This window comes from Sphaeramia orbicularis, chromosome 8, assembly GCF_902148855.1.
Source record: "Sphaeramia orbicularis chromosome 8, fSphaOr1.1, whole genome shotgun sequence".
NCBI lineage: Eukaryota > Metazoa > Chordata > Actinopteri > Kurtiformes > Apogonidae > Sphaeramia > Sphaeramia orbicularis.
In genome coordinates, this window is record NC_043964.1 from 27,290,347 (window position 1) to 27,313,601 (window position 23,255).

A 23,255-nucleotide genomic window follows, 5' to 3' on the forward strand; every position below is an offset into this window, starting at 1 on the left:
ATAGATCATGGTTGGACTTATTACTTGCTTTGGCTGTGATCCAAGTAGAGTAAAGGGAATGAAAACAAAGACACAACCAAATCAAATCTTAATCAGTTTGATTAAATTTTATCTTGATGATTATTTTTAAATGAGATGCAGCCAAGTTCCTGTAGGTTATAATGCAGTGCAGAAATTAAGGGATTCTGGTTATATAAATAGTTCATCCAAAATTGCAAGTAACTTTATTCAGTAAAACATGATGGTGAAAATAGTAATGAGCAGTATGAGCAGTTTTTTTTTTTTTTGGTCTAAGACAATGTTGAGTGTGTTTGAATGAACAGAACAAGTGGTATGTCATACTGTTAAACTATCATTTCCTCAGTAATCCCCCTCCACAGTGCTTCCATCAAAGGCACTTCCACAGACAGGACACTCTGCAGCCTTAGTCTTATCTACAACCTCACCAAACAAAAGATGGTTTTTACTACACCATGCATCCACTTTCTTGTCCTTACATTTGTCCAATAGCCAGTTATTTGACTGTGACACCAACACCCTGATTTTCACCTAGCACTGTCTCCCTCCATCATGAACACACACACACACCTATATATATGTATATACACACTTGCGGATATGCACACCCACATCCACACCTCATCAGTCAAAGGGTCCCTCGCCATGGCAACAGTAAATGGAAGCAACCTGAAAGAGCCCCCAGTGAGTGGCGGATGCTGGGGCTGCCTGCATTGTTGGAGGGAGGATCTGGCAACCTGCAATCACAAGCCCTCTATTCAGGGCCTCTTTAGTATTACTCAGCAAGTCAGGATTTACTGCATCACGGCTTCCGCTCTTTTCAGCCCTGACTGGCACATTGGCATGAGATAAGTGCCGCTTGGAAACGTGGCACAGTGGCTGCCCCTGCACAATGCCTCATTGCTCTCACACGGTTTATATGGGTGTGTGTGTGGGTGTGTATGCATGCATGTCCATGTGTGTGTTTTTGTGTTGCCTGTAATGAATCCTAATTATGTTTTGGTCTGACTTTCAGGTCCTGGATGTACGTCCAGAGTCAGAGGCTGTACTCACTGAAGGGACAAGGGTGTGTGCTTACTGGAGTGAACGATCACGCTGCTTATACCCCGGCTACGTTCGCAGAGGTGAGATACCAGTTTCTAATCCCTATTTTTTCTGTGCATCATACACATGTATGGAACAGCTTATAATTGTGCCTCTTAAACATATAAACATGTTTTGTTTTGTTTTTTTCTCATAGGTGGTTCATCTGAAGAGGGGAAGCCAGGAGGAGTGATGGTGGAGTTTGATGATGGAGACCGAGGAAAGATTTCCCTCCAAAACATTCGCCTCCTACCTCCAGGATATCAGATTCACTGTGAGTGCCTCTTTTCTGAAGACAACACTGCTGCATTCTATTGTCTCTCTGTAGCTAAAACACTAATAATCGCCTGCCCCTTGACCTTTAGGTGGGGAGTCGCCTCCTGCCCTTCTACCCAGTGGGACAACAGCCAAAAGAAGTTCAAGTCTGGAGCAGGCCCCATTAGTGAAAGACCCTCTGACAGACTCAGCACTATTAATACTGTTACCAGCAACCAAACTGTTCACAAAAGGAGACCAGGTAAGAATTCTTCTCTGAAACTCTTTCTACATAGGGCTTTTTCAGATGTGAGATTTTTATGATTCGATCAGAAATGGACAGCTCTAATGCACAACCCAAGACACAGTTAGGATGCATATCCACCACATGTAGTCTTATTCCTGTAGCAGTGTTAATGTGATTACTGGGCCACAATGAATGACTGCAGGCCCAAGTGACATCCCCTGTACAGGCAAAGCAATGCCTACCGCATGATATTTTAGTGTTTTAAAGACTTTAAAGTCAATTTAGATATTGTATTGTAGTCCTTCATGGGTGGTGTGCTGTGGAAAAAAAAGAAAATTAATAAACATTTTTATGCACTCAAAGATCCTGGCACCATGAAAGGGTATATCATGAACAACAAACAATAAAAAACAAAAAGGAAAGGGCATTGACATTTACATCATGATTCACATCAACTCATGGATTAGCAGCTTAAAAGTTGCCTTGGTAGCTTTTGAGTTGAACACTGAATCAAATTTGCAAAGAAACATTACAAAGGCAGTCTGTTAAACTTGGACAGCTTGTGCAGCATCAGTACTGCCTGAAGGAAATGAAAGCTGGCTTAGCTACATTTTAGGCTATAGATGAGCTTTTTTATTTGCATATAGAGCGGGGAAGTGAAATTGAATCAGGAGTCATCACTCAAGAAGCATGTGGAGACACATTGTAATGCCAGGTGTGAAGTGATGTACTTAAAGCTCTCCACTTGTGATCGAATCACAAAAAACAATTGCCAATTCCTGATCTGAACACAGCCATAAATACTCAAGTAGCTGAAAAAAAGTTTTAAAAACTCTACTGTTTTTAAGGTTTTTTTGTTGTCGTTGTGTTTCTTATTCTAGGCAGACCAAAGGGATCTGGAAAAAAACAAAAACAGCAACAGCAGCAGGCTGAGAATAAAAATCCTTCAGCTTTTCTGGGTTGGCCTTCAGTAGCTAGCACCAGGAAGAGGATGTCTGACAATCTGTTTCAACTAAATGGGGCACAGAGGAAGGCTTTAAGAGGGAAGGAGGATGACTTGTTCCCGTTGCCTTCGATGCAGCCTCTGGCCTCCCCTCCATCCAAAGGCCTTTTCAGCAGCAGCTCCTTTGAAGTGGACTCCTTCAGCAGCATTGCAAACGGTTACTCCTCCTTCTGTACCCATTCTACAGGGCCAGGTTCAGGGTTATCTCTGGGACCAAAAAGTGGGCTTTATGGCCAGAGGCGGAGACAAGATGAGCAAGGAAGCAGAAGCAGGAAGTCTGGACAAGAGTTCCTGGTCAAGTTAGACCATGAGGGTGTGACCTCCCCCAAGACGAAGAACAGTAAGGCTCTGCTGCTGCGAGGTGGATCTGCTGGCATGAGTGGTATACCCAGGACAGAAGCCTACTCTCATCCAGTCTTGCTGGTCAAAGACAATAAAAAAGGTGGCGCCTCCAAAGTAGAACTTCTCCTCAAAGGAACCCCAGCCCAAAGAAAGCCCTCCCTTCTCTTCGTCTTGGGGACTATGGCGACTTGGGCTTCAGCTCCCATCGAGAGTGTCACAGCTCCTATTCTGATCTGGATTATGAAGAAGAGGAAGAGGAGGAGAGGAGGAGGGCTGCACTGGCTGCAGCTACAGGAGGGCTAAGGACAGCAGGACGTTTCCTCTCTCGACTCTCGGTCTCCTCCTCTTCTTCCGGTTCTTCCAGCTCCTCCTCATCAGGCTCTCTGTCCAGTTCCAGTGTCTGTTCATCTGACAATGACTCGTCCTATAGCTCAGAGGACGAGGACAGTTCCACACTGATGTTGCAGAGTTGTCTGTCTTCCCACCCGAGGCTCTTACAACCCTCTGAACCTTCCACGTCCTCCAGGTCACACCAGCACTCCTTTGTGGCCAAAGCTGTGGCTGTTTCCAATGCAAATAGAGGCCCTCCTGACCATGTCCAAAATAGCAAATCACTGAAGAGGAAGGAATGCAGCAGCTCCATCTCTAAACCATCGAAGGAATTCATGAAGAAACCTAGGATGCTCACAGATGAAACAGCATTTATTCCAAGGCCGAAGATGTCCACTTTTCTAGCAGGACGACAGATGTGGAGGTGGTCAGGAAACCCTACACAGGTGAGAATACTTTATCCAAGTTTTTAGTGCATGCTATCTATACTGCCAAGGTCTACCGATCCTAACTTTACAGATATCAGAAAAGTTAGCACAGAGTACTTGATTAAAAGGTTAAAGGTATGTAAGATATTTGCATTCTTGTGTCCTTACATGAAGATTGTGTTGGAGTCTGCGTTGTGTTGGGAGCTGATTGTTTATTGAATTTTGTTGACTTTATTTCTAAGCTAACAGAGGCTAGTGTTTTGTACAGAAGAAAGCAAAAGAGAGGCACTGAAGAAGACAGGAAGTGTAAGGATTTCCACAGAGAAATCTAGCCTGTGACAACTGTGACACCGGTTAGCTTTGGAACACAGTTAGCAAGCATCAGCAACAAACCAACCAGCTCACACCCAACATAAACTTTATGTAAGTGCACAAGCATGTGCAAAACTTGCCTATTTAAATCTTTAACTTTAATGCTAAATATAACTATCAAGTAAGATTAGTCAAAGTGTCTGGTTTTCCACAGAGGCGAGGTCTTAAGGGCAAGGCCAGGAAGCTTTTCTATAAGGCCATTGTACGAGGCAGAGAGACAGTAAAAGTGGGAGATTGTGCTGTGTTCCTCTCAGCTGGACGCCCAAACCTCCCATATGTAGGTCGTATCGAGAGCTTCTGGGAGTCCTGGACCTCCAGCATGGTAGTCAAAGTCAAGTGGTTCTACCACCCTGAAGAGACCAAGCTGGGCAAGAGGATTCGAGATGGGAAGGTGAGTTGCGACGGCAGTTATTCAATAATTTTTACAAATTTTTCTAACTTGTCTTGTCCAGCATCATATCAGCAAAATGGTGGTCTGGCTGCCTTGTTACAAATTTGTTTTTCCAAGGGGAACTTCATAAAGTATATGAGGCTCCCCTTGATATTCCATTGTCTTTATTTTGGGTTTTGTTGAACCACATTTTGATGCCAGATCTGACAGGAAGGAACAGGGGGAAGAGAGAAGGAGAAGGAGTAATTCAATAATTTAATGGAGATTATAGCTGTGCAGTGGTGTGGAAGTTACTGTTGACAAGTAAAAGGTTTCAGATTTCTAGTGATCTTCTTAAAAATGTAATGAAACTATTTTAATTACTTACTTAATGCAAGTACATGTGATATTTTACAGTACATTTCTGAAACATTTTACAATGGGTAAAGCTGTGTACACCTGACAACAGTATTCAATCCTAATTACTGTCAAACTCACGAAACAGCTTCTTCTTCAGTCTGAATTGAATAATTTGAGTGTTGTCATTTTAAAACACCATCAAAACAAGTCACGAGTACAGAGATCACACACTGCCTCTTTGTGGCCGGCTGTTTGCATCCAGACATGGCAGACTCAGGTTGCTTAAAGCAGTAAGCATTGATTCAGTTAACAAATGAGAGGCAATTCAAGAGAACCAAACAAAAACCTAAACTAAAAGAAAGCATTTGTGCAAGGGGAAAAAATGCAAAGCAGTAGTATGAATAATATTGTGTATTAGAGAACAAATATGTTAGTAATATGTTAGTAACCCCTTTTCAATCAGCATTTGAGTAACAGTTATTTTAACAGGATTACATTTATTTACATTTTGTAATTTAATTATGTAATAGCCTTACATATAATTAGTTACTCCTCTAAAATGGTGATTAAACTCTAGGTGCTTTTTTGTACTTTTATTACCTACTAACACTCTTTTTTTCTGTCCAGCATGGCCTGTACCAGTCATGTCACGAGGATGAGAACGACGTCCAGACAATCTCTCATAAGTGCCAGGTGGTGAGCAGGGAGGAGTATGAGTGTCTGACTCGTAATCAGAAGCCGAACAGTCCCTCCCCGGACCTCTACTACCTGGCTGGGACATACGACCCCACCACTGGTCAGTTAGTCACTGCTGAAGGGGTTTCTATACTGTGCTGAACCTCTGTGAGGATACTACTGAAGGACTCCCCTGGAGGAACGATTGAAGTCATGACAAAGACCCACCACCCTTGGAAGACACGTTTTCCCTGGGTACGCCTCAAGGACCGGCGGACTACATGCCAGCACCAAAGCGGGACTGTCTGAGGTTACACACTGGAGTCTGATGGGGTCTAATATTCGCTGAAGTGAAGGGGATGTCCAGAACTAGTTCATCCTTTCAAAAAAAAATGCTTGACAGTCTGGGTCTTCTTGGGCATCACAAAATTCAATAAAAGGCATTTCATGGGCTTTCACTGGTCTAAATAATCTCTTTTTAATAGATTGTATGTGATTGACAGCTTCATAACTGGTTTCGGACTCCTTGGGTGACTTATGAAAGGTCAAAGTACCATGAGACTGACTGGTCTCTGAGGACCAATTCTTTAAAGGTAGCCTTACCAGGGGGAATGAGAGCAAAAAGTGAGGTGGGGGGCATCTCCTAAACCTCATCATTCCAGGGAAGTTGAAAACATGTAAAGGATGTAAAGTTGATGTCTGTAAATATTTGGAATTTTTCTCAATCAAGCCATACACTTCAGTACCTCTCACCTGTCTTAACTGTTCAGGTGTACATTGTACAGTTCAATTATTGAAATGTTGTCTGTTGTCTATATGTACATAAAAGCTATTTTATATAGGAGTTTATTGTATATATGAGATGTATCTTTCCATGTTTGCGATTGAATTATTTTTATATGGGTGTAGAATATGTTTTGTTTTTCATTTGCTTCTGGAAGTCAAGATTAAAGATGTTAGTGTTGCACTGCATATGCCCTGCTGAGACAGAGACAGACAGAGCACAGACAAAGTCAGAAGGATTTAGTCTATAACAGGTCAAAACTGGCTTTCTAAGAGAAGGCAGTCAGCCTGTTTAAAAATAGGTCAAGTGGCTTTTTGTATAAGTGTTCTGTTGCATATTTTTTGTTATCCTATTTAAAAACACCTTTTTATTTATGTACGTTTCAGTTAGTCATCGTCACAAAGCAGATCCCAGTGGACTGCAATCACGGGTCAAAAATGATTTAAGATGAATTATATGAGTATATCATTTTGACACAATATTTGTGTGTGATGAGTGTCCTGGCATCACTATAATCATGTCCATACAAATCAGTTCAAAACAAGACTGGGTCTTATTAAATGAAATTGTGTTAAATGTGCTTTATGAATGCATAGTCCAGCACATTATGACCTGCAAAATACCAAAGTGTCTTTAATATTTTTTATTTTTCAGTTATTTAAATTTAACATATGTCAAGCACCTGTATTGAACTTAAATCAGAAATCACTGGTAACTTATAGAGTAATTGTCCTCCGCTATGTGCATAAATATTGACATTACTTTGTGACAATGGTGTCTTGCACATGTACCTGCAGTTTTGTTAAATGCAAAAATATGCAGCAAAAGGCCACATGGAAGTGTGACTATGAAGGTCAAGGTACTGATAAAGTATGCGGTTAAGTACTGACAATGTATTGGAAATTGCCTATTATAGTTTCATCAGCCATCTGTGTCTATTTTGTACAGTACATGCACATACTCAATGCTAACTGTGAAGGACAATCAGATTCACAAAGCAATGGACATAGAGTAGCTTCACTCAATCTTAAAATTACTTAAGTGTATTTAATTTGTGCCAAGTACATTTTGTCTATTTTTTGTCTTGTTTGATATGCAACCCTGAGTATTCTTTGTTCACAAAGTTTTATTTTGTTGGCCAACCTTTTATTTATTGTCAATGTTGCTGTTTCATGCCAAGAGCGCTTTATGAGAATGTGACATTGTTTTTTTCTTGGTGTGATGTCGCATTTGCATTTCTTAAATAAAACCGGTCTTGTAGAGACCATCTAGTGAAAAGAAATAAAGCAACACTGGATTCTTCTCATCCACAAACCTCTGTGAATTAATTCTATTATTTTGGCTGTGTCCCCTTCATCGTACTGCACCTGCCATTCCCATCAACACATTTATGTTAAACTCAGCTCTTTAGCAGCTTCATATTTTCAGTATTTGTGTAGCATTATCAAACTGCAAACCAATTATTTTGTTCCGGGTAATACAGAAATAGCAAGATCTTCACACATTATTATGTTTGTGTGTTTATGTGTGTGTGAGAGAGAGAGGGAGATGAATGTGTCGAAAACATTTAAAGCCGTTGTGAAGTGGAAACCAGGGTGAGACATTTTGGAGGGTCTTTGTGGAATAGTAAAATAACCAACATTTATTTATTTTATTTCTATTGTTTAAGCAGGTAAAGCACTGAGAACAAACCTTCCTTTAAAATCCTTAAATGGCTAAGGGAAAGACAAACAACACAGGACAGAACCTGTGAAAAACAATGAATGAAATTTTCTCCTGCAGTTCAGACGGACCGATATTGACTGAGTTACTTTTGTCACACTATGGGGGTCAAATATGTGAGCTTATTGTGATGCCATTTAGCTAATCAATAACATTTAACTATAAAACTACCTAGATGGTGTGTCAGTAAATCAATAAAATGTCTATACGGCGAGACATTCACTTTCCATATGTATGTTATGGTCATTGTTTCTCCCATTGGTGCTGCTGGCGTTGTTTACTCTATCCTGTGTCACAGCTGATTTCTCCCTTCGCCTCCATCTGTTCTAGTTTTATTTCTAGATATAGTGATGGCGGGGCTTGTCTGGTTGTTTCTTTGTGTAGATCACATATCTTATTTGTATCTGCGTGCTGGGCTGGGTTCTTAGGATGTTTTAATGTGCTCCCCTTAGGATTTTTGAGGCTACTTGGATTCATGTGGAAGGTACCATGAAACGCAGAGCTCTTTTTTCTTGCCAATTCCTTTTATTTACTGCAATAAATCCTCTGATGTTAGTGTCTCTGACTGAACTAAGTTTTTGTACGATTTGAGTTCCTTAGCAAACAGATAAAGATCTGTCACAGCATCAAATAAAGCCTACTGGGTTTAGCTGCCAAGCTCTGTAAATATAATGTTGAGTAATTCAGAGATAGATGTGAATTTTTATGATTCATGATGGAGTATATTTGCTTATTTTCTATTTTAAAAGAAGCTGGTTCTTTGTTTTTGAAGACCTAAAAACTAACTAAAGCTACCATTTGTCTTAAGCCTTTGAAGAAGTCTGTCAGCGTTCAATGTGGTAACGTTTTCAAGATCTGTAAATGTGAAAATTCTGTATTTGTGATGTTTTTTTTAAAGAAAACATACCTGTTATAGGTCAGGGTTTTTATAGATTCTATCAGTAAAGACGGTGAGAAAAATGTAAGATTTTATTTAAAATAAATGTTGGTTTCTGATCAAAATAAAGACATTTTTTGCAAACATTTTGCACATTTCCTAAATTAAAAAAATCTATTTTATTTTGTATTTTATTTAACCTTTATTTGACCAGGTTGGTCCCAGTGAGATGGGGGATCTCTTTGTCAAGGCAGGAAACAGCAGCAATAAATAAAGAGTAAGGGATAATGCCCATTAGCAGAACACAAACTCACCTCACAGAAAGATTTCTTTTTTCTATTTTTGACTCAGCTTGGTGTAATTTTTCTGTCTACTTCAATGTTTCCCTGAAGTAAAAAGTTATAATCCTCCTGTCGCACCTCAGCACCCATAACCTACAGCATCTGTCCATTTGCATGCATGCTCATTAGCATTAACAAAGCCAATCTTTATAACCTAAATTAGTAAAATAACCACTGGCTCACCCCAAAGGAAGCACAATATGGGTCAGTGACCTTTCTCTGCAGGCCCAGGGGTCTTTTTGTCCCGCATGGAGCACTACCCCTCCTCCTAATGCCCAGTCAGGGGCTAATGGGCATATCAGTCATCTCCAACAGCGGTCCAGTGAACACAAACAGTGCTGTTTACCACCACAACCTTTTGTGTTGACTATGGCCACTGCCCCGTGTCCAAGCCATGGCCCTTCCTGCATGAGCAACGTGAGGGCGGGAGAGACTGTCCTTTTCACTGGAGCTGAGGTTCGGCTTAGGAGTGGGTGTGTGGTGTGTTTAGGTTATTACTGTTTTGAAAAAGCATCGCTTCATTACCCATCTGTGCTTAGACGGTCAAGATAAGACTTGTCAGGGATCTAATGAGAACAATTTGGGTTGTACTTAAGATATTTTTAACAAATTAGACCTTCTGAATTCTGCCAACTGAACATGTTGCATCTATGGGAAAGATCAAGTCATAACACTTGTTAAGTTTTGGGCTTTTCTCATTTCAGCCACATTTTAAAGTCTAAAAACTAGATACTGTTACTTCTCCAGCCCGTCTATACCTTACTTTTCAGGCAGTCTCTGGTTTTGCTCGCTCAGCATCTAGGCTGTGTTGCTCAGTGTCAACACGCCGAATGCTTTCCTGCACAAATATCTACACATCATAAATGTCTCACCCTCTGCTTGACCCTGTCTGGCCTCTGACTGTGAGGGGGTTGAACCAGGGACAGACAGCCTGGTGTGTGTGTGTCAGGAATCAGGGTTGAGGTGAGGTCTCGGGTCTTAACAGGGTACTGGGAGACGTGAGCAGGACAAACACATCACTCAGGTGCTGACTACTTCGTCTTAAATGGCACTAAAACCCTGATCATTTGCGCCTGAACATATCGACTATTAGGCTTTAACAGCATGAAGAACGACCCCAACCAGGTAAAAAAACTATACAAAGTGAAATAAAATATAACTGCAAGTAAAAGCATACTCGGTGTTGGTTCATGCTGCACAACTATAAAATGACCACTGAACAGTATGGGACATTTTTATAGATAATATTTCATGTCAGGATTCATTCATGTCTTTTTCAGTTTATATATATCAAGGGTTTCCTCATAATACCTGAAAAATCAAAACTAACTAAATCTACTCAATTCTTTAAACTGGAAGTAAAACTACTTATGCACTCATAATAAAAAATGAAAGACTAAATAAAAATAAAACATCAAAACCATATTAAATTTGGCCCAAACCACATACGTTGCTGTACCACTACAGTTTCTCTAAGGAGCGGAGCTTCATAATGAAAAGTATAGAAAGTCTATGAACCTAAAGACTCGCTTATTACATCTGCTGCTGAGTGTCTTTCTGCACTTTATTACTAACATTTGCACTATTGCCAAATCTGATGCTGTTGGTCATTTGCACCACTGTCCATACACCTCATAAACTGTTCCAATATCCACCTCCTCACCTTCTGTTACTGTTATTTCCACTACCACTACTACTGTAAACAGGTTAGATTTAGAGTCCAGACAATCAAAAATCATCAAAATGAATGGTTATCCAATCAAGTACTGACTCATGTGTGTATCATATGACTAAAAAAGACAGAAAAGAAAACATGGAATGCCTAAATGCACTGCTTTTGTCAGTACAATGCCATAGCTATAGATGTAAGAACTGAAGTGGTTTTGGTTATTATCAAGAAAACCATGGAAAATGACAAGATATCAGCTCTGAAATTAAACTCTTATGAACTACTTTGGTTGTGATCATTATATTTGTCCAAACAAATGTACCTTTAGTTGTACCAGGCATTAAAATGAACAAGAAATTGAAGAAAACAAGGGTGGTCTAATATTTTTTTTCCACGACTGTATATCTGTTATATTGTATTTTACTTTATCTTTTACCCTTCTTTATTTATTCTTCTTCTATTTTGATCTCCTTTGTAATTACATGGCCTTTATTACCAAGGTGAGAGAAAAATAGCATTTCAGTTCTCTGTATGTCCTGTGTGTTTAGTGAATTGACAACAGCAAAAAAAAATCTGCTCTGGTTGCCCTGTCGAAGAGGTCATATCATTTATTGAAGTTGTTCATTTTTGCATGAATATGTTCACTTCCTGGTTATATGGTCCTGGGAAAATAAGTATGTATATGGCTCCTAAAAGTTTAGGAGAATAGATGACATAAGGCAGTGCTGACATTGGAGGATACGTCCAGCAAGCAGTAATATGGAAGTCACATTGTAACCATGGCAACAAGAAACGCCCATAAGAAGCACTATGAAAGAGAGGTCGTGAGTGCCTCCTGCGCAGAAAATGGACACACACCCTAAAGATTCACCATGGGGTACAATATGTCTCTTATGCCTAATCAGACTTTTAGACTTGTTTTTATTTTCCTGTCTTTAAGTGACTCGACTCCTCTCGCTTGAGCGATATACCGATGCTTCCACAACCCCAGAATGAACACGAAGCAGATGATTAACCTGCACTAAATGTCACAGGTCACAAAATGTAGTCCTGTCCAGGCAGTCCTTGTCTCTGTGTTTTCTTAGAGACTGTAGTTTAATGAAGTGTGAAGTAAAATATTGTTCAACTATTTGGCTTAAGAGTTAATGTAGAACCATGTAGGTCATATAAGAGCCTGATTCCTACAAGGAACAAGGTTTAATTTCTGTTTTCCTTTGTTTGTACCAGGAAAAAAGTTAAAATAAATAAATAAATAAATAAATAAATAAATAAATAAATAAATAAAACTGCTGGTGGAATTTAATCAAACATTAAAAACAAAATAAAATTTAAAAAAAAGATCTTTTCACATTAATTCATGCCTTATATTATTTTGCCTTCATTCCTGTTTCAGACCAGTCATAACTGGTCTGGACTCACACACATATTAAAAAGTAAGACATGCCAATGTGAGAACAACAATTTCTAACTAAAAAAAGAAGAGAGAAACTGTAGGGCCTGAGTCCTCACACACCTTTAAATGCATGAGGTGTGGGTGCATTTTCAGCATGTGTAATGGGGGGGCTTAAAGAGGTGTGCTAAATGCTAAACCACCTGCTGTTTCCAAATACCTATGGCTCCTCATTGGGATATGTCGGACTAAAGCATCTTCCTGTGTTGCACCGACACATGTGCAAACACACATTCGACTCGCTAACCATGCTGTGTGCTGCTTGCTGTGGCCCAGATCCAGCCATGCCACCCATAATCCATTTCTCTGTTGCTCATTATTAGTGGCTTGTAAAGATTCTGTATCAGCTATGCTAAAAGAGCTTTTCACAGTATTACATGGGATTACTGTTGCTCCTCGCTACATATGTTGCTGACAAACTCTGATGCAATATTGCCACCCAGTCTACATGGTGCTGACAAAATTACAAACCCTCTATTTGTTTGTGGGTTTGTGTCACGGGGCTTGTGTCACATTTATCCATAACTCTATCTTCAGCACAACCCACATGTTTTGTAAAACAGTGGCATTATCTCATCTGTATCCATTAATGATATAATCAGGGAAATGAAAAGGGAAGGTTAGAAAAATGGAAATGCATGGTCAGAAGAGTCAAAATTTTTATGATAATAGTGTAGAATCATAGTTTAGGTTTCAATGACATTTGATGATATAAAAGCATCTCAGAAGGTTGTATTTAACCTGTATCTACCCAAAACAACTCATATTTATCCAGCTGACAGCAACCACAAAATACTGGGTAATCATACTCAGATGAAATTTATAACTGGGCCTCAGAATCCAGAAACCAATCTTTCCCTGCATCAGTTTAGCACAAATAATCTAGCTGTGGCTAAAAACCCGATGATGAGTGGATTTCAACAGACTGCTGAGTTTATCTGTACAGTCAAAGGAGCTGGCTGTCACTGGGACTCCTTACTGGGCCTCAACAACTCCATGAATCTGAGTCTAATCTAACATGTACAATACAGATGCTTCCCTGGACGTTTTCATCACATTATAAAACAGTCCTGTATTCTCAGCGCTGTACTGACCTTACACTGGCAAAAATCATTACAGACATTAACTGTCATAACACAATCAGGCCCCTTCATGTATGAGAAAGGCTTTTGGCACTTTTTAGGGGGAAAATGTATTAACAAAAGACTGTCAATCATTTAATCAGTTCCATCTAAAGCATGTCAAATTAAAGCTGCAGTAGGCAGAAAACAGGACAAGGAAAAAAGATGTGAAAACAGACGCCCTCCTCTTGTAGTTCTTCCCTCTTTTGCTCTTTCATAGGGCCCTCCCACCAGACAAACATGGACATGTGCATGTGTAGAACAGCCAATAGAACGTCTGCTAAAAAGACCTATGATTTGCTAAAGTCTGCTGTCAACGGCTTGAATTTCTAAAGCCTGAAAACAGAGCCAAGAACAGACACATTTACCTCTCAGACCACTTGAATTACAATATGCTGAGAGGTAATTATGGATTTTTTTTTTGCCCAATGATGCAAACAAAAAACAATCTGCCTAGCACAGCTTTTAGCTATGTGGTTAATAATCATCTCATATTTTCCAAGATTTTAGACCTGAGAATTTATGACTTGGACATAATTATTGTCTCTTCACTTCTGTATTTTTCTGTCACATTGAATAATACGTGTAAAGAACATACAGATCAGGTTTTGTAGGGGAATTTAGACTGGAGTAAAGCATCACTCTTCCATTGTTTCAGAGCACATCCGCCTTTCTTTCCACACCTTCCTGTGTAGTGGTGTTTGTGCATTCCTGTGTCGACAACCCCTCTGTCTAGTTCTCTGGGGTGTTTACCCCCTTTCACGGTAGCAGGGAAGCAGCTCCCACCATCCCATCTCTGTTTACATTGCTCTTCTCCTCTATTTACTCTGTGCTCCAGCGCCCTGGCGCACCGCGCTCCAAACAGCTGTTCCATTATGAGGAGAGCAGCCGCTTTAACACAGCACTGCCACACAGCCCCCTCTCTCTCTGACAGCCCACCCTGGTTGCTACCATGATGAGTGCCTGGCTCCACTGGCACGCCTGCCATTGTTGCCATAAAGCTCAGTCTCCTTCAGTGCCACGGTGGCCTCTGGGTATCGACTCAGCCAGGGCAACTGTCAGAGATTGTCTTTAAAGCACAAGGCAAATTTGCTGAGATCAGCTTTTGATTAAGTGTTTCCATATGAGATGCAGTTCTGTGGTGATTCACTACATGCAGCAACCATATCAAGATGATGACGACTAAAGCAGAGCAATATTGTTTTAAAGGGTAGGATTTAGTATCATTGTCATAAGACATAGCATTTTGTTTGTAACCCATATGTTTATTTGCTGTTACTACACAGAGCATGATAATCATTCCTTGGAAACATCTGTCAGGTAAGAATATTGTCTGACTGATCGCCATTGGGTCACACTACACCATAAATCTCCAGTGAATTATTTTTATCCTTCGCATGTTATTTTTCCTGCTGGTGTGCACAGCTGCTGCTGAGTCAGGAGACAGGAAAGCTAGGAGAAAGGCCACCAAGCATCCCCAAGCTCCCAGTGGACCACTGCGAGGCCCTGTGGCGAGAGGGACAGCAGACACTCCATTTATCACAATACAATATCCACGAGCTGGTGCAATATGGACCTATCTGAATCCATATATTCCTGTACATGTGCTAAATGTGACTTGACATCTGTGTGCGAGTGTGGGTATGTGTGTCTCTATTTTTCAGGAGTTTTTCCCTTAGGTTGAGTTAGTGTACAGGTAACAGGTGGTCTTTTTATAGGGTGCCATATAGGGTCTGAAAGATTGGTTGAGCAGTGAAAGAAAAAAGATAGGGACTTTTGAACCCTTCAACGGTCTATGCTCTCCTATAAGAATTTTTGGGGAAAACCTGTTAAATCTCAAATTGAAGATAAACAACAACAAAAAAAAATAGAAATGCCAACTACAAAACAATTATGCCCTGTTTTAATTTAGGACAGTGTGGTACATTGGCAGACACTGATATTGTCTGAACTCCTGGGAGAAGCTCTAGATATTGTTTACACAAACAGTAGCTCCTCCTCCCCCAGGAAACAACAATTAGTCTATTAATCAACTTATAGCAGTGCTCTATCCATTATCCACAGACAAATAACAGTGAAAACAATATTACTGAACATGTTAACAGAGTAAACGTCCCGCCCTTCAACCATACCAAATTTGGCATATCCTCCAGGAACTTGACCATTTAAAGAGTCCAAATGGGCGGAGACTGATTTGTCAGTTTCTGATTCTAATTCAGATGATCTGCACAGTTTAAAAACCCCTCAAAATCAAAGCCTCAATATTTTTATCAGTCTTAATTCAAATCCCTGTATGACTGTCACAGTGATGCACAGACAATGTCAAATACTTAAAGTGAACAAGTTTCAGTTCTTAATTCAAACTAATTATACACTTGACAGTCTTACATGTATGTAAAAGTGATTTCAGTCAACATACAATGTGTGTTGTGTTTTATTGGTAACTATTATTTAGTTAGAAGATACATGAACAACAATAATATAGTTGAATCCCCCAGAGACCTGAACAGCTACAGGTGACCAAAAGCATCTACTGATCTACTGATGTTGAATAACTGTTAACTGCAAATCCTTTCAATATATTTTTATGATTCAGATAAAATGCACTTTCTCAGCTTTCCATCAGCATTTAATATGTTTTATTTGGATATCCAGAGACTCCATAGTCAATATAGAAACACCATCATGTTCTGCTACATGTATTTTGACAAATGACAGTGGTTGTTGACACTTGTCTTTATGTTCAATTAATGATATATTTTGCTGAAAAAGTCGCTTTTCTGTTTCCTCTGTTTTGATATAATAACCTTTGCATTTACACTAAACTTTTATGACTGTGCACACAATCATTAACTTAATTCTAGGAAAAATACTTCTTTTCACTGAATATGCAAAATACAGAGGATAATGTTCTAATAAATGGTGATTAATCAGTAACGAAACGTTAAACGTGGGGTTACATTCCATTGGAAGTCACATCTAAGTTATGACAACATTGGTGCTTTTTTTTTTTTACTTTTGTATGAACAACAATTTGATAAAATAACCGCATTAGTCACAGTTAAGTCTTCCTTAAATCTCTAATACAGTATTCCCTTTTATTCAGCATATCAGTCATTATTTAAAAATATGAATATGGGTGAATAAATTTAAAAAAAAACTATTGATGAGGCATGCAGTGAAACAATTCTGATTATTGTACAAAGTCAGCTAATGGTGCATTTCACAGTCTATTCACTAATCACTTGCCCTATCTTCCCAAGTTGTGTATGAGAAGAAAAATTAAAGACAAAGAACAGACTTTTCTGTATCATGGGATGCAAGCGGTCAAAAAACCCCCTGATAGAACCATCACTGTGGACCTCAGGTTGAGGAAGACATGCAGCCACATACCCAGGATCTTGCTTCCGTAACAGCTTCACCCACAAAGAAAAGGGATATATCAGCATGTGAAATGGCACGAGTGGTGAGTGAACGTATTAAAGAGAGAGACGCCGAGAGAGAGGCAGAGCATGAACTAATGCACGCATGTCTGTGTCTGTGTATAAAAGTGCCAGTCATTGCTGGATATAAAAGAATCCTGCCCAGCTGCCAGGCCCCCAGCACTGGTTGCCAGAGCCCTTAAACACATCCATGTCCTTCACTGGATGGCTCCGCTCCCCTCTCCTCCTCATATATATCTAGCACTTTAAAAATATACAATCTGTTTAGATACTAGGCAGTCATAAGCTCCATGACTGGCACTTGGACATCTTATCAACATGAGTTGAAGCCCCTAGGCAACTAAGCCAGGCTTTGATCAGACATTTTGGAGACATCTCTCATTTCTTCAAACAAATCCATTGGGGTTGGTGTGCTAAATTTGAAACAAACTCAAAGCACTGAATGTACCTTATGATTCAGAACGCAAAAAAAAGTCTATATATGGTTTGTTTAATAAAGAGACGAGAGGCTGGAAAACAATCTGCATGTGTGACTGAGACGACGAAAAAGAGAAGAAAAGAGTAAGTCAAAGAGAGGTGAGGCCATGAAAAGGTAAAGAAAAGAAATTCAGTCAGTGAGACACACAGCATGCATGGGCCGCACTATGAGATCAGCTGACAAACATCTCTGCAACCTTAGCAGAGGCAAATCACTAACCATCGTCTGAATAGCCTGTGACAGTTGTTATGTATGGAGACCCAATTTCACCTTATATCTTCTCTTGAATTTTGGCCCTGCCACCTGTCAGTGGGAGAGAAACAGAAAGTGAGTGAGTGAAAGAAATAGATAGAAAAGTCAGGCTCAGGCCCCGCTGCTGAACAGTAGGGGAGAAAGTGAGAGAAAAAGAGAAAGAGAAAGATGTAGACAAGAAAGAAAATGAAACCTAAATGGACCAATTCAGCTGGCGGAGCCACACAGAGAATTCACCTGAGGGCAGTCTCATGCCCTGTTTGTGTCTCCATGGAGACAGGCCTCCTGAGTGTGTGCTTCTGTATAGACTGACAGTAGTCCAGCTAGCTAGTCCTGCTATTGATTTCCACACAATTTCCCTGACCAGATCAGTGGAAAAAGCAAGCCTGTGGTTAGGTCCTCTCCTGCAAACTGAACTGATGTGGATGACTGCAGAAGGCTGTTTTCTATTCTTTCCATCGTTTTAATTAACCTTATCAGATGTGTTTCAGGTGGAAAGTTTTACATGAAATAAACATTTTATATGTGCCAGATGCATTCCTTTGCCAAATTCCAACATATAGCTCCCATTACATCAGATAAAGTATTTTCTCAGCTGCTAACAGGCATTTGCCCAGGAAATCTCCAGCTTTGAATACATTATGTTTTTAAGACTTCAACCAACTGGGCTAAAGGCTTGATAACATCTTACAGTCTGGTGCCTTGAGATATAAATACATCTACAGTACGGGGCCTATCCATTTCTTATCCGGCATGGTTTCAGCCCCTGAGGCAGTTGTCCTTAATGACAAGGCTTTTCTATCATCTCTCCCCACTCAGCTCCACTTCCCCTGCTATCCTGACCATAGGAACCAGATCAGAGGCTCAAGAAGGCCTTTATCTGAGGTCTATTGGTCAGTGTCAGCTTACAGGCCCCACTCTGTACACACGGCACATTATGGAAGTTTTAATAGGTGATCAGAGCAGCTGTTGTCGGCACAGCGTTGATTTACTGTGGCTAAGAGAGGGCTTAATGACTATAGAGGCAGACAGCTCTTAACCCTTTGATGTACGCTGGATAATGTAATAGGATCAGGTGGCCCATGGGAATATTACATGTATGCTCATGCACTAACATAGGCGTGTACTAGCCAGTGCTTTTGGAACACAATTACACTGTCTAAAAGCTTAATAAGACAGCCCCGATCTCTTTCTGCTATACAGTAGACTTAAAACAACATATGGGTTTAATTTGTACCACCAGTTATGGCTTGTGACACGCTTGTAAGTCCACGCATGAACACTTAAACACACAAACACAAATCCACACGCAGTTGTGTTACTTGCTGACAGGTGGTGCATGCTCAAGGAAATACAACCTTACCCAGCACAAACAGCTCCAGTGAGCTTAGCACTTTAGCAGAGAGCAATTGGAGCGCTTATGTAGAAGCTAGCACTATTCTGACCGTGCAATATCCGACTCAAGGGTTAAAGGCCTAAAATTGTGTTTGCACCTTGACGACACCAATATCCTGTCTTTTATAATGTGTCTGTTACCACAGCTGGGCAAACAACAGGAATGTGTCTGGTCAAACATTAATATATGAATTAAACTGATAACTTTGGCTAAACATAACAATAGAGACACTTATGTGCAACACAAATTTAATGTTTGCACAGGCACACACACACAAAGCAGAAGTCCTGCACATTTCTAAGCAATAATCATTGCAGTAACAACTAAAAATCTCAGCCAACCTACTGTTTTGAACCCCAGTGTAAACCTCCAGCCCGGGCCCCATTAACCCATCTAGGAATGATAGCTAAATTGTACTGCTAGCTCTCAGAGGCCAGCCAGAATGTAATCAAAAACAGACGGAATAATCAACAAAAATGCTCTCTATTCCGGTAAGGATGTCTCCCAATAGCACATGAATTACATTGAAGCAGGCACTGGGACTGTGAATGATGTTGGGCTACGAGCACCAGCCAAGTCACTGTCTCCCAATGCCAAGTGAGAGGATGCCAGGCACTTCCTGCTGTAAACAATCTACCCACAGACGGAGAAAGAGGGGAGGAAACCTCTGAATGAGAAACAACACGAAACATAGAGAAGACCCAGTTGCTCAATGAAAATTTCTCCAGTGAACAAATGTGCTCAATTTGTCAGACAAGCTACGGTAGTCTCTTTGAGGGCAATTTGTGTGTTTGTATGTGTGTGTGTGTGTGTGTGTGTGTAAGGACAAATGGCATCTCTCTGTGTGGATGAACACATAGCAAGTGCTCAGGGCTTACGGAGACAGACACTGGATATACAACTTGGCTGAGTTCACACTACATAATAAAGGCTCCCAATCTTTTCTTTATCTCTCACTCGTCTTCCACACATTGTCCCCTCTGTTCTAAAGGCTGGCCTAAACTGCTGTCTTCCAGCCAGTTTCATTAACTGTCTAACCGACCACACCTGTTGCCTCAAGGAACTGCCATAGATGTTTAATTTTAATTTAATTTTAATTTACATGAGTCATGTTGCCTTTCTGTACCCCAAATTTATTGGCCTATATGACTGTATTTAAAAATTCCTGTTTCTAAGCTCCCAAATCAGTATGTAAGGGGTAAAGTGGGTAGACAGTAAAGTGAATAGACTGCATCACCAGCTCACTGTATTTATTCACTTGTGTGTAAATCAATCTGTTTTCCAGTCTCTGCGTGTGGGAATGCAGTAAAAAGCGAGGGAGGAGAAATGCAATTCAATGCATGTCTGATTCTTTCAGGATGGCGGGACTTGTATATAAACCTTGGAGTAAACACAAGACCTACATGCAGAGACCCTGAAACATGTGTTTGCACATAAATTAGCATGTATGCATGCACATTCATGCACCGGCACAAAGAAAAAACACACACACACACACACACACACACACAAGGACAGCGAGGGATTGCTATGCATGCAAGCTCACATCCTTGTGGATATTGGCTTGGACACACACACACACACGCACGCACGCACGCACGCACACACACACACACACACACACACACACACACACACATACACACACACACACACACTTTTTCTCACTAACAGACGTGCTTACCTGACATTGCAGCTCACATGGTCATTCACTTCACATGAAAGGGCCAGGGAAGCTGAGGTCTCATATTAGGCCTCCTGTCAAAGCAATTGAGCAGAGGTTGGCATTAATATGTACACACTCCTGTCCCTTAAAGCTCACACTGTCCAGTCTGCACACGGCTGAACACAGCGCCCACCTGTCTGCAGCTCAATCAATGAAAAACTGCTTTTAATGCAAGCTGCTTTCCTTGAGAGCAGGGGGATCTTATATCTTCTAAGAATATATTGCACTGACAGCAATGCAACCTCTAATTAAATTATATCAGTTTCTCTCTTTGAATGGCCAGATCTCTGTCTGCACTTCTACTAAAAAGAGAAGAAGGAAAAGAATGGTTTAACAAGTTTGGCTCACTCTAAAAACAAATGACAGCCTGCAAAACAAATGTGGCATTACAACTGAGTATTAAAAGGCTTGACATTTACCAAAGCTCATTTATATGGCTGCCCATACTTAGTTCATTGGCAACCCCCCCCCCCCCCCCCCCCCCCATTTCACTGGGTAAAGCAGTAGTGAGAGGGCCTGGGCTGGACTGGGCCAGGGCTGGGCAAACACAGTGGGGCGAGCTGTTAAAGGCCTGTGGGAGGATCGTCCTGTAGATGAATGAACACCTGGATTAATGGGGTCAGTGATTACCAAGCTGCTGAGGAAGGAGAATCCCAGCCAAGGCAGCCATTTTACATTTTACTTTTACTGCATGTCTCACAGACCGTTTTCCTCTACTGGTTTTAGAGGGTGCAAAAGGGGGGTCCCACTGGGGCTTCAGACATTTCTGAACCTTTGTACTGGATGTAGGACATAAGCAGCAGGGGTGTAGTTATGCAGTTATGATTTTGATACCTTCAGCAAACTCAAGGACATTCCCAAAGCGAAAACTGCATTTGTTTTTATCCTGCTGTATACGCATTGTGGACGCAGCTCTGAATCCCACCTAAACTGGTTTTCCATAGATAGAACATGAGTTTTTATTAGCATTTTACTGTGATAAGATTTAATATGTTAACTTTAGTGTAATTTTGGGGGTTACATGGGCTTGTCTCTTCTCTAAAAGCTCTTTCCAATGCTTTACTTTGGTTTAGAACCTAAACAGGGAGGCTGCTGGCCCTTTAAATGGAGCTCTGAGTGCTTGGCAGGCTAATAGATGCAGTCTTAGGTGCTAATGGATGGCAACCTGAAAAATGGTCTTATCTGAAAAGGTCCAGGACAGTTATAAATGAAATAATCGCGCTGGGCACATTAATCCATGTTCATGCCCTAGGGGGAGACCTTAGCGCACCATTTGATCTGTGTGTGAGTGCAGGTATACAAAATGTGCACATGTTCACGTGCATGTGTGAAGAAAAAAAAACCTCTGTCACTCTTTCGTTTTCTTTTCCCCCCATTCAGTAATTTTCTTTGAGCTCTAACAGCAAATGGTTTTATTATTCTTTTTGATTTGCTTTTAACCAGTCCCCAACAGAGAATATGGAACAAGGACAGAGAGAGAGAAAGAGAGAGGGTAGAGAGCGAAAGAGAACAGTAAAAAGGCAGAACGATAAACAAGGAAAGACATAAAGGCAGATAAACTGGAGCCATTTAGTTCACAGTTTGGGTTTGTCACTAGACCACCATAGTGACTTATGGCTCAGGAGATTCCCAGATTGCTGGGAAACACTGATTTAAGTGACAGTGGAGCCATTTGAAGGACAGGAAAAAGACTGGTCTCATTAGTAGAATATTAGCTCATCATTAGACACTCACAGCACATCAGTAAAAGTACATTCACCAACCAACCTAGTCCTACCCACAGGTTCTGAGTAACTGTTTAATTGCCCCTTAGCTTATGCTTACAGGTGTAAAAGTTGCTTAAGTGATAAACTGTTGGCATTCTGATCGATACACTCTCAAAAACTATGTCATGAATTAATTCAGTGTTCCCTTTCTGTGCAACCAGCAACACAACTCCGTTCTACTTGGAAGCTTGAAATATTTCCCATTAAATAAACCAGGATAACCTAGTAAGCAGTGGCTCTAATATATGGTCAACACTGCCATCTATTGGATAGGAATAAATTCAACCAAGCAAAGAAAAAAAAAAACTAAGTAAATTTCTTAGTAAAAGTGTTAGGCTACTATACAACACCGTCGTTGTACCTTGACATTGATTTTGTAAGGTTGAACTCTATTCTCCCTAAAATATATTCATGTATTTGGTGTTTTGATGATGAAGGTGAGTGACATCAGTCCAACAGGTGTTCAGTTATTTCAGATTTCAGTGACTGTGAAGGCCATAACATCTGCTTCATGTTATATTCGAAGCCATTTAGCGACCCCTATTGTCATCCTGGAACAGACCACTTCCAAATTTTTCATTGATGGTGATCACTCAGAAAAACTGCTTTGATTTCCAAACCTTGAACTGAGGAAAAAAAAAAAAAAAAGAGCCACCACTGCATTCAGAACTACACCCGTTCATTTGCCCACTGTCAAGAATATGTTACATGACTCATCTGACCATACCGTTTTTTTCCCCCACAACT

General features: G+C 40.5%; 1 protein-coding gene across 1 annotated transcript in view; it reads left to right on the forward strand.

Moving 5' to 3' along the window:
• Positions 1-7,591, forward strand: part of bahcc1a (BAH domain and coiled-coil containing 1a) — a 68,797-nt gene extending 61,206 nt beyond the window's left edge. The window contains 8 exon segments of the mRNA XM_030140749.1: positions 1,034-1,142; positions 1,259-1,375; positions 1,467-1,532; positions 1,535-1,618; positions 2,485-3,102; positions 3,105-3,724; positions 4,233-4,469; positions 5,436-7,591. Of these exon segments, the coding sequence (XP_029996609.1) occupies positions 1,034-1,142; positions 1,259-1,375; positions 1,467-1,532; positions 1,535-1,618; positions 2,485-3,102; positions 3,105-3,724; positions 4,233-4,469; positions 5,436-5,645 (2,061 nt within the window). The 3' untranslated portion in view covers positions 5,646-7,591.
• The last annotated feature ends 15,664 nt before the right edge of the window (positions 7,592-23,255 follow it).